Below are 15,289 nucleotides of genomic sequence, written 5' to 3'. Positions count from 1 at the left end.
TGGAATGGAGTCTTCATGCAGAGGGGGAGGAGGAACGGAGCTTGCGAGCTTGAGGTGATATTTTCCTTCCCCTTCCCCTGCCTCCTCCTCCTCCTCCTCCTCCTCCACCTCCTCCTCCTCCTCCTCCTCCTTCTCCGCTTGATGTGGGAGGAGACTAAAGAGGACATGTCAAAGCTCGTCAGCTCGGATATCAGGTTTGGGGATGCTGATACCAGCCGGGTCATCTTCAGGTCGATCTTGATTGTGAGAGGAGCAGCAGCAGCTTAAGAAAGGGAAGCAAGAGATGAATAGAGAGATTATCGGAGGACAGCAAGACGTGGACATCTGGAAGAGGAGGAGAAGAGGGAGGTAGAGGGAGGTAGAGGAGATAGGAGAGCGGTAGTGGAAACAGCAGGCAGATGTATGAAATCGCAGTAAGGCTGAATTGCTGTCATTGTGCAGGGACGTGAATACGAGAGGAGCAGTTTGGTGGCTTTACCCTGCCTACTTCAACGATTCTGCTGCTGGGTCTGAGGTGATGGGAAAAGTAACATGTGTTGTCACGCAACGATGAGTGCACATCTCAAAATCAGAAGAAAACACAACAAGTTTGTCGACATCTCTACATCTACATCTACATCTACATCTACATCTACATCTACATCTACATCTACATCTCGTCAGCTGCAGCACTAGCAATCGCTTGTCCGCCTCTCATCACCCGTGCAAACATTCCTGTTTTTTTCTCTCCGAATGATTTGCCATGATGGGACATTGGTACTCATTTGAAACAAGAAAGAAGGAACATCATGCGCACAATGTGAATGATAGAGAGTGTTTCATGAAGACAGCTCTCAAGACCGTGTTATCCTTGCACTTCACTTCATTCTGTCTGCGTTAATACATGCTCCCCTTATCTTTCCGACAGGTCCCACCGGAGACAGGATGGAAGGTAAACATCGGCAAGCAGCCTGCTCCAGTCTTAAAGATCTTGAAGAATTGATCATATCGATTTCCCTCCTCCTCCTCCACCTCCACCTCCACCTCCACCTCCTCCTCCTCCTACTACTACTCATGATCTTCCTCCCACTTCTCTGCTCGCTCCCTCCGCCCTTAGCTCGTCAAGCACGCGCCATGAAGCAACAAGGAGCCGACAGGCGTGTCTTTGCTCGATCAATCTCGTAACACACTCCTCGCCTTGCTCCTCATCTGTAACCCGCCTCCGGCAGCGGCGGATCTGATGGCGGGCCCTTACTGGGGCCCTGCGGGTTCTGCTTTTTCTTCTTGAAGGCCTTGGTCAGCACTGAAGACCAGAGGGACCCGGGGTGGAGGAACCACTGGGGAGCAGACGTCTCCACCTTGAAGATCGTGTGGGGGGCCAACCCATCCTTCACCTGCGCCAGCGCATTCTGCAACGCGTACTGATCCTTGCTCTCCAGGGTCACCACGACCTGGTAGTCCTGGTTGCCCATGATGGGGTAGGAGCCGACGTCGACCTGCTTGTGGTCATGGTCGGCGTCCTGGAGGACCTGAGCGATGCTCGTCTCCGACTCGTTGATGTAGAGCTTCGCCACGAAGAAGGGATCTCGCTTCAGGTCATCCCGCACGAGCTCGAACTTGGCCTTGCAGTACTGGGGGACTCCGGGGAGGATGTAGACGTTGTTCTTGACTATGAGGGGCCACCTGTCCGGGCCCTCAGTGTTGCGGATGAGCTGGGAGCCTTGCGGGATGGACGCCATCTTCACGTGGTACTCGTTGATCTCTTCGTTGGGCAGGTGCTGGTTCAACAGCTCCAGGATCTCAGTCCGCGTCTGGAGCCCGCAGCCGAAGGCCTGGGCCACGGCCGGGAGGGTGACATCATCATGGGTTGGGCCGATGCCTCCTGTCACGAAGACGTACTTGTGACTGTCGCTCAGTCGCCTCACAGTCTCTGCAATCTTGTTCTGGTCATCGCGGATCATGACAACCTCCACTGTGTCCAGGCCAAGTTTGCGAAGCTCCTGAATCAAGAAATGGCCGTTTTCGTCCCTTGTCACTCCACCCATGATCTCGTTTCCTATCACGAGGATCGCAGCTTTCTCACCACGAGTGTGGGGAGTCGCCCTTGCGTTCTTCAGACGAGACTCCCTCTCGAGCGTCTCGTCCATCAGGAACCAGGCTTGTTTGTACTTCACTCCCTCAGGTTTAGCCGATTGCATCCCTGCCCAGCACAGACTTGTCAAGAGAGAGACTGCAGCAAGGGACAAACAGGATGGCAACCAACTGTCATCCCATCCTCACCTGGGACGTTGTGAGCGAGCGCCAGGAACGGCACGAGGTCCTTGGAGCGCGGATCGCCCTGAGTATCCTTTACCCCTCCCTTCGTCTGAATGCGGAGAGCTGGATTTCTAATCGTATCATTCACAGTCCCCAGGGAGGTGAAGCCTTCATCGTACAGGCTGCAGTAAGGTAGCTCGCACGAGATGATGAAATCCCAGACGTCCCTGTACGACCATTCCAGGATGGGATTGAACCGCAGGAAAGGAGGATAGTTGCCAGTCGAGGCAGTCAGTGCAGATAGCTTGGCGCAGCCCGGGTCTGTTCTCCGCGTTCCCATGATGATACATCTCAGAGGGACTTGCCTCTGTATCTTTGAAATGCCAGAGATGAAATCTTTCTCGCTCGCAATGTGCAGCGTCCATAGGCGGGAGAGCGGCTTTCCGTCCATGGAGCGGACCTGCCCGGGGTGCGTGAAGAACTGGCCTGCCTGCTGCTGCACGAAGCTGATCAGCTGTGGGAACTCGTCTGTTGGGTTCTTGAACCAGATGGGCTGCACATGAGTGAACTTGTGGGTCCTATGAAGTGAGCACGCCTCCCGGACCAGATGCATGACTGCACAAGCGTCCTTCCCGCCATTGAATGACAGCGCCAGAGTCCCGGGCTCCATGATGTCGAGCAGCCTGTCGATTTCCTTGATCGCCTTCAGAACTTTTTCTGCCGTGTTCTCATTGCCAGGACTCTGTCGGATCTTCTCGTACAGAGGGTACTTCTTCTCACGTAGCGCTCCCATGGCGAACGCCCTCCTACCATCATCCCACCGTCTCGTGTGCGAGATAGACACGAGAGAAACCGGATACAGGATAGACAGAGATCCTCCAACCTGGCGAAGACCTACAGGAAGTAGTCTATTGATCAACGCCATTCCTCTCCTCCTCTCCCCCAAAAGACGGCGCCGGATTTGTGCCCCGACTAGAGGATCTGCTGTATGTTCTGCCTGCTCGCTGCTGTCACTGAGCTCTCAGTATATCACTGTAAGCCTCTTGGGGTATGTCTCTCCTCCTCCTCTCCTCTCTTTTCTTCTCCTCCTCTCTCCTTTTCACCCTCACGTTCCTTTGCTTTCCGCCTCCGCCATTTTGTTTGATAAGGCCGCAAGAGCAAGCACCCCACTGACCCTACAGGTACCCCAACCCAATAGTACTCACACTCGTTACCTTCCACCCCTCCATCGAAATTGGTACCGGTAGTTTTACGCTACAGGTGAAAAATCATGCCGTTCTCGCTGGGGGTGTACACCCTTACCCCTTCATTTACCAATCTTTAACCCCTATTTCGCCACGTACGTTGTGGAGAAAGGAACGTTCCTTTGATGAATACCCACCCCAATGAGTAATGAACCTCTACAATACCTGACTACCTCAAACATTCATCAAATACCCCTCATTTTCTTTGTGTTCCATCACCCCCACCCCCATTCTGACTTCCGTCCTTTCCCCCATTTCCAACGCTGTACCACCATCACCCATCACAACTACTACCACCTCTGAAACTTACTTACCCTGTGCTATCAGATTTTTCCTATATGAAAAACTTAACTAATAAAAATCTGTCATACAGAAGTTTACTCTATTTCAATGACTTAAACGAATAACAAATTGTTTCGCTGAAGAATCAACCCCTATCAATAAGCACCCACCCCACCCATATTAGTTTTTTCCTGTCAATACCCCACTTTTCACAGTATTTTGTACCCCATTTTCATATGATCCAGGGTACGACATTGAAAGTTCACCCCTTACACCATCACCCCCACCCCCCAATCGATAACACCCATCCTCCTTGGGTCTTCCATTCCCCACCCCGCTCGGCCGCGCCATGGCGTGGGAAGTCCAGTGACCGCAGCCTTGCTTCCTCCTCTTCCATCGTCCTCCTCCCTCCTCCCTCCTGTACTCTCTTCGTGTCTCTGCTTCCCTCACTCCCAGCACTCGCTCCGTGTCCTCCCCCTCCCCGTTCTCCTCCCCTGGTCTGCAACAATATCTCCAGACCCTGCTTCGTTGTTCCTTACTCTCTCTGCTCCGCTGAACACCTTCTTTCCTTGACCCTTCACGTCACTTCATCGTCGTTTCTATCTCACCATGCCATCTCACTGCCATGGGAGAGCTCTAGCTCTTTTGTTCCTCTCTCTGGTCACAGCGACGTCCTCCCTGCCCCTGCAGTATCATAGGAAGGCAATTCGCTCTCCCTTTGCCTCCCTGGCTCTCAAGAGGGCCAGGCATGCTGGAGGACTAGCATGCGCTGCCGAGGGAGGAGCAACGGAGCAGGGAGCTGCCCCTGTCTTGTGCGCTCTTGGGCCCTCCTCCAATGTGAAGAAGGAGGCATACACAATAGGGAAGGCGGCGTCTGACGAAATGGAGAAGAGTACGTCAGCGGCGAGGCTGTCTCCCCTGCAGACGTTTGACCCTCTTGGCAACACTCACAAGGTGAACGTGTCGACTCTGATGTCAAGCACGTCCCTGTATGAGTTCAGCAGGGTCGACGGCCTGAGCTCCCTTGCCTCGACTACCTCGATGAGTCAGATGGAGATTGGTTGCCTCGGCATGCGCAGGGTGCCCAAGACCATCCACCTCCTCGCCTTCATGGTCCCCACGTTCGGCATCTACCTCGCCAACCCCATCCTCTCCCTCGTTGACACAGCTTGCGTCGGTCAGTTCTGCTCAAGGGAGGAGCTAGCTGCGCTGGGGCCAGGAGCTGCCCTGTGCGATATGGTGACGTACCTTGCAAACTTCCTCGCGGTGGCAACAACGTCCCTGCTCGCTTCTGCACTCGCCAAGAACGACAAGGAGGGAGCCAGGAGGGTCGTCGCCTGCGCGTTCACCATCTCCACCCTCATCGGGCTGGGCATGACGGCGGCGCTCACGGCCTTTGGCAGGGTGATGTTGGGCTGGTTCACGGGGAGCGGGCAGGCGGCAGCAGACACGCTCGACCTCTCCATGCGCTACGTGCTGATCCGAGGGCTCGGGTCCGCTCCCACCCTCCTCTGCATGGTGGCGCAGGCCGCGTGCATCGGGGCCAAGGACGCCGACTCTCCGCTAAGAGCCGTGGCGATCCTGGCTGGAGTGAACATCTTCCTGGACTGGCTCTTCGTTGGTCCCCTGAAGACGGGAGTGGGAGGAGCAGCGATCGCTACCACCATCTCGCAGTTCGCAGGAGCGTTCTACCTGTACCTGGCAGTGGATTCAACGCTCGGCAAGATCGAAGACGAACTGGACTGGGACGGGAACATCCTGCCTGGGAAGGAGGAGAAGAAAAGAAGCCGGAGCAGAAGAGAAAAGGACTCTTTGTGATCCCCACCATGAAGGAGTTCGTCAAGTTCTTTCAGTTCGCCGGCCCGATCTTCCTCATCTCCTTTGGCCGAGGCTACTGCTGGAACATCTGTACCCCTGCGGCAGCCGCGGCCGGAACGATCGCCCTGGCAGCGCACCAGATTGTGATCAACATCTTCTTCTTCTTCACCATCGCAGGAGAGTCGGTCTTCCAGACGGCTCAGGCGTTCATGCCGGAGTTCCAGGAGGAGCAGCTGCGGACGAAGGCCATGGGCGGTGAACTGCACGAGCAGGCGACGGCGCGGGTGAAGAAGCTGGCGAAGAAGATTCTTTCTATCTCGGCCATCATTGGAGTCCTGCAGGTGAGGAGAGGGAGGAAGAGGGAGGAGGAGGAGATGGAAAAAGAAGGGAGGAGGAGGAGGAGAAGGAAAGGGGGGGGAGGAGGAGAGGGAGGAGGGAGGCAAAAGAGGGCCGAGGAGGAAGACGAGGAGATAGGAGGAGGAGGACATGTACCTTGTGCGCAACTTTGACAACTTTGACAACATCGTTGATTGCTCTGTGTTGCTCCACCGATTTCTCCTTCTCCTGACCAGCATTTCTGCAGAGCGTGTTGAGCCTGATCCCGACGTACGTGTTCCCAGGTATCTTTGCTCAGGACAAGCTTGTGGTAAGAGACCTGTCTTCTACCTGAACTTCTCATGTACCTGACAACCCACGCGATGAACTTGTCTGGTACCTGAACACGAACTTCTCGTATGACGTGGCCCTTGTAGGTTCAGGAGGTCAAGAACCAAGCCTTCAACCTCGCGCTCGCCATCTTCCCGCACTGCATCACCATCGCGATCGAGGTAGGAAAAGAGCGAGGGAGCGAGGGAGGGAGAGAGGAAGCCCCCCCCCGGGGGGGGAGGCAGAAGGCAGCAGGCAGGCAGGCAGGCAGACGACCCCTCCGTCCTCTCCCTCCTTCCCTCCTCTCTCTCTCTCTCTGTTCACCCAACACCTCTGCGCTCGTTCCCTTCCCTCCGCATCTCCTCACGTCCTCCTCCAGGCTCTTCTGCTCAACAGCAAGGACCTTGACTTCCTCGGCGGCGCCTACATCGTCAAGAGCGTCTTGTGGACCGTCACCCTCAAGCACTTCGCCGACCAGCACGCGGTTAGACGCTCTTCCTCCTCCTCACCTCCCCACCTCCCTCCCTCCCTCACTCACTCACTCACTCACTCACTCACTCACTCACTCACTCACTCACTCACTCACTCACTCACTCACTCACTCACTCCATATCGTTACCTTCCAACGTACACCCACACCCGTCCTTCCTCCTTTCCTCAGCTCCCTCCTGTCCTCCTTTACCTCACAATTCTTCTGTTCCTCCTTCTCTTCCTTCTGATCGTTTTTTCTCAGAATCTCAACGTCCTCTGGAAGGGTATGATGGCTCTGCAATACATCAGAGCCCTTGTGGTAAGCCCGACGCCCCTTCTCCCTTACCTCCCTCCCCCTCCCCCCTTACCTCCCTCCCCCTCCCCCCTTACCTCCCTCCCCCTTTCCCCTTACCTCCCTTCTCCTCCTCTCCTCCTTACTGGGCTCTTCTTTCCTCTCCTCCCTTGTCCCACTTAACTTCTCATCCCCCCCTCCCTCTCCTCCTCCTCCTCCAACTCCACCACCACCTCTGCTGCTCTGATCTCACTCGCTAATTCTTCCAGTGGACTCTTCGGCTTATTCTCTCCGGCAAGAAACTCGGCATCCCAATCTACTCGAGGAAGAGCAGGTCTTCCTGCTCCTCCTGCTCCACCTCCTGCTCTTCTCTCCCCCCCCTCCCCTAGCCTTACGTCGTTTGCTTCCTTTCTGAATGTTAATGCAGGAAGCAACGAGTTCAGATGTCCAAAGAGAGTCCAGTCTAGCATAGAAACCTGATCCCATCCTCCTCCTCCCCCTCCCCCTCCTCCTTGCCCTCTCTCTCCTCCTGCTCTTCTTCAACTCTCAAGCCTCGGAAGCATTTCTTCTCGTTTCAACAAGGTTGATCATTGTGAATGTACTGAGCTAGACACGTCAAGTAATGCAACTCATATCTCATCATCATCATCATCATCATCATCATCATCATCATCGACTTTCCCACCTCCTTTTCCACTACCGCTGTCAGCTCATCTTCCACTGCTCCTTCCTCCTCCACCCCTGCACGTTGCAGAGTAGAAGCAGAAGCAGCAAGAGAAGGAAAGGGGAAGGACAACTACGCTAAGGTCAAGGAGGAGAAGGAGAATATGGATTGTCCTTCATAATTCGTCGTCCGTCTCCTTGGGGTCCAGTTTCTTGTTCGCAAAGTCATCTTCCCCGAAGAAGCTCGCGCGGACTTGTCGGCCACCGAAGAACCTGCCGTCGAGGTCCATGACAGCCTTCATGGCGCTCTCCTGCTCCTCCGTCACGTCCTGCAACTTGCGGCGGGAGGGAGAGAAGAGAAGGAGGAGACGGAGGAGGAGAGAAGAGCAGTGCATTGCAAAAGAGAGGAGAGGAGAGGAGAGGAGAGGAGAGGAGAGGAGTGGAGAGGAGGGAGGGAGGGAGGGAGGAGAGGAGAGGAGAGGAGAGAAGGAGAGGAGAGGAGGAGCTGGAGTATGCACAGACAGAGCAAGTGAAAATGACAAGTAGGGTGCAGAAGAGGCAGCGCAGCAGCAGCGAGCAACCAGTAGGGAGGGAAGGTAGGGGAGGGGGAGGCGCTTACCTGCTTGCCGAAGAGGAGGAAGATCCTGACCGCCTGGTCCTCCGGAGCTCCAGGAGGCAGCTCATGGATGACGCAGCGGGAGATGAAGCCGTACTTTGAGCACTCCTGCTTCGTCTCCTCCTCCAGCCGCTCGTCCACCTCCCCCGCCCCGACCATGTTCGTCAGCAGGACGCAGCGGCTGGGAGCTCCGAGCTGTCCGAGCTCGTTGCTCACTATCCTCCCGGTCTTGTTGCCAGTCTTGTGCGCTTGCAGAGCTGCGGTGATCCCCTGGCTCTGCGCCCCGAGCCCCTTCCCTTCCTCCCAGCCCATCCTCTTCATCATCTTCTCTGCAAACGAACCTCCGCCTTCTTCGTCCCCTGCTCCTCCTCCTCCTCCTCCTCCTCCTCCTCCTCCTCCTCCTCCCGGAGCTCCGATCTGCAACCAAAAGCTCACCAGCGGGATTCCAAGTTCCCTCCTCCTCACCTTCGCAGCAATCTGGGCAGCCGCCGCCTTCCATGAGGGCTGGTTGTTGATGCCGCGGCCAGCAGGAGCAGCAGGAAGTGTGTCTGACGGCATGGGCGGCGGCTTTGTGCTGGCGCCTTGCTGCCATGCAGGAACCGGCCTTCCCCTTCCTCTGCCTGCTGCAGGAGCAGGCGCTGCTTCAGCAGGAGGAGGAAGAGATGAAGCGGAAGGCGGAGGGTCCGAGAAGTTGCTGGTGGTCCTCGACCTCTCCTTGGGAGGGGAGCGAGCAGACCCTCTGTCGCGGTCCCTGGGGATTCAAGTCACTCCCTCCTTCCCCGCACCGGCACACTCACCTTCCGAAGTCGTCCCGATCCCCTCTGCTCCTGCTCCTGCTCCTGCTATTCCTGCTTCTGCTATTCCTGCTCCTGCTCCTGCTCCTGCTCCTGCTCCTGCTCCTGCTATTCCTGCTCCTGCTATTCCTGCTCCTGCTCCTGCTCCTGCTCCTCGTTCGTCCTCTATCCCTGTCTCTATCTCTGCTCCTGTCCCTATCCCTATCCCTATCCCTATCCCTGCTCCTATCGCGCGCTCTCTCTCTATCCCTGCTCCTGTCTCTGTCCCTGTCCCTGTCTCTTGATCGGTTCCTTTCCCGATTTCTTTCGTCTGCCAACTCCCAGGGAGCTGGGCCAGCCCGTCGGCGTTCCTACACGAAGACAGGGGTCAACAAAGATCCTCTCGGCGCTGGCGGAAACAGAGAGGAAGGAAGGAGATTGAACTGGAGGGAAGGAAGTTGAAAATCTGCTCACCTCCTCCTCTGCTTTCCTTTTTCCTGAGCTCTTCGTTCTTCTGCAAGAGGAACATTCACAATGAGTGCCCGTTTTCCGAAATCAACAGCAACTACAACAACCACTCCACAAAACCCATCTCAATCATCGATAACGACGACGATACTACACAGTCGTCGTCGTCGTCGTCATCATCATCATCATCATCAACAACTCTCCATCTCAATTTCCATCGTACATCTTTCACGACAAGACTTACTTCAGTGATGTAGGTTGAGAACTCATTGGGTCGGGCGGGATCGTACTCATTCACCAGGTTCTGAGCAGTGAGCGAGTCTATTCCTGCTTGTCCCCTGCACTCACATCAACAAGATCCAGGACAGCACGACGGCACTTGTACCTTGAAGAGAACGCGCTTGAACTGTCCGACAGCTGCGATTCCTGAAAGCTCTCCCCTTACTCCTCGCACGACGGCTGACCCGCCGCTCACCTTGTGCACTACAGTCACCACGGTGTTGGTGACCGGCCTCTTGACGGGAGGAGGAGCTGCCCTGCAGGAGACGAGGTAAGGGAGAGGGACGGTAGGAAGATGAAGATGCATCGAGTTACCTGGGTGCCTGCGACGGTCTCTTCAGGATAGTAGGAGCCATCATCTTCGTCGCTGCGCCTGACTTGAGCACGAGGATCCATAGCATACTAACCTCGCCGGACCTGCGCTCCAATGGGATGCAGACGTCGACGCGGGCGGTGCAGGAGCAGGAGGAGGAGGCTCGACCTTTTCCTCTGCCTTTGCTGCCTCTGTCGCGCCATTCTCACCGACCGCAGTTTCGCCGCCATGAGAGCAACTCACCGATGTTCTCCTTTGCAACTTTTTCCGCCACACTGGCATTCCAGCCACTCACCTCCTTGCCTAGAGACAACGTGATCCTGAGGTCCAGGAAGCAAGAGCAAGACGGGAAGGGGAATGGGAATGATGATGATGATGATGTTCAACCTGTGGAGTTGGAGGCAGCTGGGAGGTCTGCGTAGAGATCCATGCCGTCCTCTTGCTTCTACTTCACCCTGGCAGGACGCTCGTCACTGTCATCCTCTTCTTGTATTTCAATGCTCTGAACTCGTTAAAGTCCTGCATGATCGAAATCCCCTGCCTCTCCTCTCCTACTTCCTGTTTCCTCTTCTTCGTCTCTCCTCCTTCCCTCCCCCCCACCCTCACTTCCTCCCCCCACCCTCCCCGCTCCTCTTCAGCATCTTCTCACGCGCTTCTGCTGCAAAGTTTGAAACTTGCGAACAAAGTTTTGACCCATTCTCAAAGTTTCGAACTTTTGCCAGTGCCATCCATGATCATCATGGCAGCGCCGGGCCGGGCCGGGCCTTAGGGCCCTTAGACAGGCTCTCACTGTCAGCCCCGGGGCCCTGCTCGGAGGGCCGGACTGCGTGGACTCGGTAACCGGGTGGCGGGCCCCGACGGCGGGTTTATCAAAGGACCCGCCTGTCAAGTTCGCCGCCGTCGGCGACATCCTGATCAACGGTTCCGTCCACAATGATTCAGAGTTGCAGGGCCGGTTGACTCGGAAGTTGCCTGCCGCCGACTCTCGGGGGCAACTGCCGCACTATGTGAGAGTCAGCAAACTTCCACTTCCATCGGACAGGAACGGAGTCTTGACCGGACAGAGTCACAGTGTCACAAGTTCATTCTGCTATTTTACAATTTCAAAATGAGATTCAAAGCATCAAGTTGATGATGATGCCCATCATTGAGCCTCCGCCAACCAAGGAATCAACTTCTGCGCATGATCCATGAGCACGCCTCGCACCTGAAGCAGAAGACCGTTAGACGATCACAGTCTCACTCCTTCGCCTCCCAAGCTCGTTCTCCTCACCCTGTCGAGGTCACCCTGCTCTACGCCGTTCTCTTCCAGTTCCTGGAACATGAAAAGTCAGCATCTGCTTTGCTATGGGGTTAACTCCTTGTATGAGGAGGGAGGATATTAGAGGCGTATCAGAGGAAACGAGGGAAGGAGGTACAGTCAGGTCCAACCTTGATCACAGAGAACTGCGCGAGGCTCTCGGCTTCGAGCATTGAAGGGTTGTCTTGTCCCTGTTACCTCATCAGAGCCATGCAAGAGGAGCAAGCAGCGTCACCATGTAGGCGGCCGGCGTTGTGTCAAGGGACTGAAGGATCCTATGAAAGTGAGGCAGCAGCTCCTCAGCTCCAATGTGCAGTGAAAGCTCCTGTTTGTGTCGTCAGCTCAGCCCCAACAGAAGACGGCAGAGTGACCAAGTCCACAAAAGTAGGAAACTCCTCATCGAGAACCGCCCGCTTGTCAACACCAAGAACACGATTCATGCAGGAGAGCAAATCTGTGACGCTGCAAGCTTTTCCTCGTCCAACTTTTCCCTGGACAAGGAAAGGAGGTTAGCACTCCGTTGCTAGTCGAATTGAATGAGAAAACCTCGCGTGAAACGTAGTTGGAAGGGACAAAGTCGGCAACGATCGATTGGTTGGAAGGCAGCGTGACTTTTGAAATGGCCTCTTTCGCCTTGATCGCTGACGCACGATCACGTAGAGTGACGACAATGTATGGGCGCTTTGACAAGAGCTGCTTCTTGGCGTCATCATGGTTTGGCTTGCAACAGCGATCAGACGAGAACGAGAGCACCAACACTTGAAATACCAGCAGCCCCTCAAAGTACTTCAGCAAGTCAGCTGGGAGGAAGACTCCAGGGTCCGTAGAAGCAATGAATAGAGTACAGTCGAAGCGATTTTGCCTTTCGATCACATCCTGCACCGACCTTGAGTCTCGCTGTGCTCTCCATGGACGAAATAAATCAAACCTGAATAGCACAGACCCGCGTGTCCCTGGGAACCTCATTGAACTTGACGGCCAGAAGCAGGCAAACCGCTGCAGTGACCTTGCGGCTACAAGCAAGAAAAATCAGTATCAAATTATTGAAAATGTCAGGACAAGTAAAAGAAGAGACAAAAACCTATGCTTGCGAACCAAGTTCTTCAAGATGAGCTTTTCCAAGTACACGTGTGCCATGGCTGCCGTTGATAACTCAAGATCCTGAGGATCCAAGTAAATTCAAAAGCATTTACAAAACCAACCACAGGATGCGAAGAATGCACAACTCACCAGAAGTTTTACGACTGTGACGATGCCAGATTTCAGCGCTCTGATCTTTGAAAGCGTGATCTCCCTTCCTTCCAACCAGTCTCCATGTTTGGCCAGAAATAGTCCATTGAGCTCTTCTTTCATGGCCAAAGGCTTCACATATGGAATGCAAGAAACCATATAGCCTTCTTGCTTGATTACAGTGCGGTCTTTGCTGATCCTCATCTCTGGATCATCAAGAAAGTAAGGGTTGTACTTTGGCTTCTCGTCTTCACTTCCACTGTCACTGCTCGATCTCCTTTCCAAAAGTTCTGCATAACTACCATGCTTGAGCCTCAGTTGTGTCTCTACTGAATGAACAATTTCACCAGGGTCGCCTTGAGGGCAAAAATCGTCTTGACGAAACTTAATAACTGAGAAAACACTGATAGGGGCTCGGAGAGCCCCGGTAACAACTGCAGGCGCGTGCATGTCTTGAGGATACAACATAATTCGTGAATCTAACAAATGAGCACTCGATAGGTTGGAAAACAACGCCAAGTTGCAATGTCCTTCACTCAGGACAAATTCTTTGCCCCTTTCCTTTTTCTCATACTGGTTTTCATCCTGTGGGACAAGCGACAAGGGATCAGTTTGCCTCTGTTCGTCAACCGGGAAAATGCATCGATCCTGTAAGATGCAGTCTTCGCTGTCCATGCTCGATCGAGCACTTCTCGTTCCAGTCTCAGCCTCGATAGCGGGATCTTCATACGAGTCACCTTCATGGCTTTCCTGATAACTTCCAAAAGACCGTCTTGCTTTCCGCATTCGTATCCTTCGCTCACTCTGATTTCTGGGAACAAGCAAGAAGCCGCCAATATGCCTTCTTTCCCAGTCTTGCTTGTTTTTGAATTGTCTGTTGTGAACATCTGCACCCAACCCGGCTTTTCGACGATTGTTTGTGGACACCATGCCGATGGATCCCATGAATCCCTCAAACGTACCCCATTCCATCTTGTTGCTCCATTTAGGGGGTGGGGTAGAGTCCTCTTCGGAAAAGCTGAGCTGCTTTGCTCTTGGCAGCAACTTAGGCGACATAGGAGGAATGTCCACGGAGTGATTTCTAGAGCCCACGTATTTCTGTGGAGATCCAACGTTCCAACTATCGCATCGCGGGCTTGGTGCCGGAAACTTGCTGTTCTCTTCGCCCACTCTTGCACTGGGCGGAGGATAAGCCTCATACAACCCTGTTGCAGGTGCTCCGAGGCTGATATTAGTCAAAAAATCCAGGCTTTCACGTGCAGACTTTTCCCTCACAAGGTTGGCTGGAGTCGTACTCTGCAAGGGCAGCGAAGCACATCGCTCGACTGCAGTCGGAGTATTGGAACAAACTGGAAGTCCGCCAGTGATTTCAATGACACAACGCTCTGGATGAACCCCGGGGCTCTTGAAAACTTCAGGAAGCTGAATTTTTAAATTCGAAGTTTTGGTTCCTGCGCTGCTTTTCCTTATTGCATAGAGAGAGGGGCTCACTACGTCAGTGAATTTGGTTTGTTTCTGGTTTTCGGGAACTGCATCCAGCGAGATGCTATTCAAAAACTCCACACTTGCTTTGTAATTGGGTGAAAGTTCTTGTGTGCACCTCGAACAGTTCGATAGAATCTCTCTCTTCCCGTTTTCTAGGTTCCTGTCACTGTCTTTGATTGTCACAGCTTTGGGTGGTTTTGTCTGTACAAAGCTCTTCTTGTTTTCTGTGTGTGGTAAAGGTTTTACGACTCCATTGTTTACCACCGCAGTTGGCTGCTTTGGAACAATCTCATGAACATCAAGACGGATGTTAGATAGAAAGTCCAACGACGAATTCAGACCATTTCCATTCACAGAGCTGCTAGTTGGTGATGGGGGCTTACGCCTCTTATCAAGCAGAGCCGTCTTCCTCTTACTTACATTCGCGTGAATATCTACATGATTCCCATTCGATCTGTCAATGAAAAACAGAGTCAAGCCTCACTAAAACGACCACATACACAAACCTCCATTTGGCTTCCGGAGGATCGTCCGGAGGTTCCTCTTCGCAAAGATCATCATCTGTCTGATCGGCGCTGACATGCTCATTATGCATGGTAGCAGGAGAGGGATCAGCATTCATGGTGAATGAATGAATTGAGTATCAAAAGAGTATCAGCAGCAAGTAATTTCTATCTCAAGTTCGTCATGCTTAAATTTGGGCATAAGATCAGCATTGGCCGTGAACCTGCAACGAATCCTGTATCGCAATTTCCAAGGAATGAGGAGCTAGAAGGGTGCGTCGAAGGTTTGGTGGAGAACAAGAACGAACAGCACAAGAGGAGAAATACGGCAGGGAAACGAGACGGGGTAAGTTCTTGTTTGCGTGTGGAGGAGAGGGTTTTAGGAATGAACGGGTACAACGACGGAAGTGACGAGAAGATTGGGAATCAGGCTGCAGTCAGCTGCAGTCGAGAAGGAGGGCAGGGGAGGGGGGCGGGAAGGAGGGGCGGGAAGGGGAAGGAGAGAGATGCGGTCGGAGCAGGGGAAAGGAATGAAAAGAGAGCGAGGGCGATGGGGAATGGGAGGGAGGGTAATGCAGTAGGTGGGAGCAGGGGTGGTACATATGCCGGGGGGTAGACTTCTGGGGGGTGGGGTGTAAAGCAGTGATAAGCCCCTTATGACTAGGGTATTTT

The 15,289-nt window shown here is 54.0% G+C and overlaps 5 protein-coding genes across 5 annotated transcripts; 2 read left to right on the top strand and 3 right to left on the bottom strand.

Moving 5' to 3' along the window:
* Positions 1-1,331: 1,331 nt before the first annotated feature.
* Positions 1,332-2,953, bottom strand: GUITHDRAFT_49102 (hypothetical protein; the record flags this gene model as incomplete). The annotated part of the gene is given in 3 exon segments (XM_005822365.1): positions 1,332-2,209; positions 2,224-2,695; positions 2,738-2,953. Coding segments are annotated over 3 exon segments (1,566 nt in total), but the record flags the coding sequence as incomplete, so codon positions are not given.
* Positions 2,954-4,859: 1,906 nt separating this feature from the next.
* GUITHDRAFT_46072 (hypothetical protein) lies at positions 4,860-5,794 on the top strand (the record flags this gene model as incomplete). Its single annotated transcript, XM_005822364.1, has 2 exons — positions 4,860-5,465; positions 5,558-5,794. Coding segments are annotated over 2 exons (843 nt in total), but the record flags the coding sequence as incomplete, so codon positions are not given.
* GUITHDRAFT_118356 (hypothetical protein) lies at positions 5,789-7,454 on the top strand (the record flags this gene model as incomplete). Its single annotated transcript, XM_005822363.1, has 7 exons — positions 5,789-5,920; positions 6,163-6,225; positions 6,332-6,406; positions 6,604-6,708; positions 6,958-7,014; positions 7,257-7,321; positions 7,415-7,454. The coding sequence occupies 7 exons, from the start codon at positions 5,789-5,791 to the stop codon at positions 7,452-7,454; spliced, it is 537 nt and encodes a 178-aa protein (XP_005822420.1).
* A 118-nt stretch (positions 7,455-7,572) lies between these two features.
* On the bottom strand, positions 7,573-8,612 carry GUITHDRAFT_155487 (hypothetical protein). The gene is made up of 2 exons (XM_005822362.1): positions 8,270-8,612; positions 7,573-7,961 (listed from the first exon to the last, which is right to left on the bottom strand). The coding sequence occupies exons 1-2, from the start codon at positions 8,585-8,587 to the stop codon at positions 7,827-7,829; spliced, it is 453 nt and encodes a 150-aa protein (XP_005822419.1). The 5' UTR covers positions 8,588-8,612; the 3' UTR covers positions 7,573-7,826.
* A 2,631-nt stretch (positions 8,613-11,243) lies between these two features.
* Positions 11,244-14,736, bottom strand: GUITHDRAFT_118354 (hypothetical protein; the record flags this gene model as incomplete). The annotated part of the gene is made up of 11 exons (XM_005822361.1): positions 11,244-11,306; positions 11,373-11,414; positions 11,531-11,590; positions 11,635-11,724; positions 11,771-11,890; positions 11,946-12,119; positions 12,168-12,275; positions 12,328-12,412; positions 12,481-12,560; positions 12,630-14,568; positions 14,621-14,736. The coding sequence occupies 11 exons, from the start codon at positions 14,734-14,736 to the stop codon at positions 11,244-11,246; spliced, it is 2,877 nt and encodes a 958-aa protein (XP_005822418.1).
* Between the last annotated feature and the right edge of the window lie 553 nt (positions 14,737-15,289).

The sequence above is a fragment of the Guillardia theta genome (genome assembly GCF_000315625.1).
Source record: "Guillardia theta CCMP2712 unplaced genomic scaffold GUITHscaffold_126, whole genome shotgun sequence".
NCBI classification, from domain to species: Eukaryota; class Cryptophyceae; order Pyrenomonadales; family Geminigeraceae; genus Guillardia; species Guillardia theta.
This window is presented reverse-complemented; position numbering and strand designations above follow the sequence as displayed.

What these genes read in the sequence shown, in the direction of transcription:
- GUITHDRAFT_155487 (XM_005822362.1), bottom strand. Translation starts at nt 8,587, where the DNA reads ATGAAGAGGATGGGCTGGGAGGAAGGGAAGGGGCTCGGGGCGCAGAGC. An exon ending in TCCTCCTCTTCGGCAAGCAG is followed by an intron (nt 7,962 to 8,269) that starts GTAAGCGCCTCC and finishes ACGGAGGAGCAG; the next exon opens with GAGAGCGCCATGAAGGCTGT.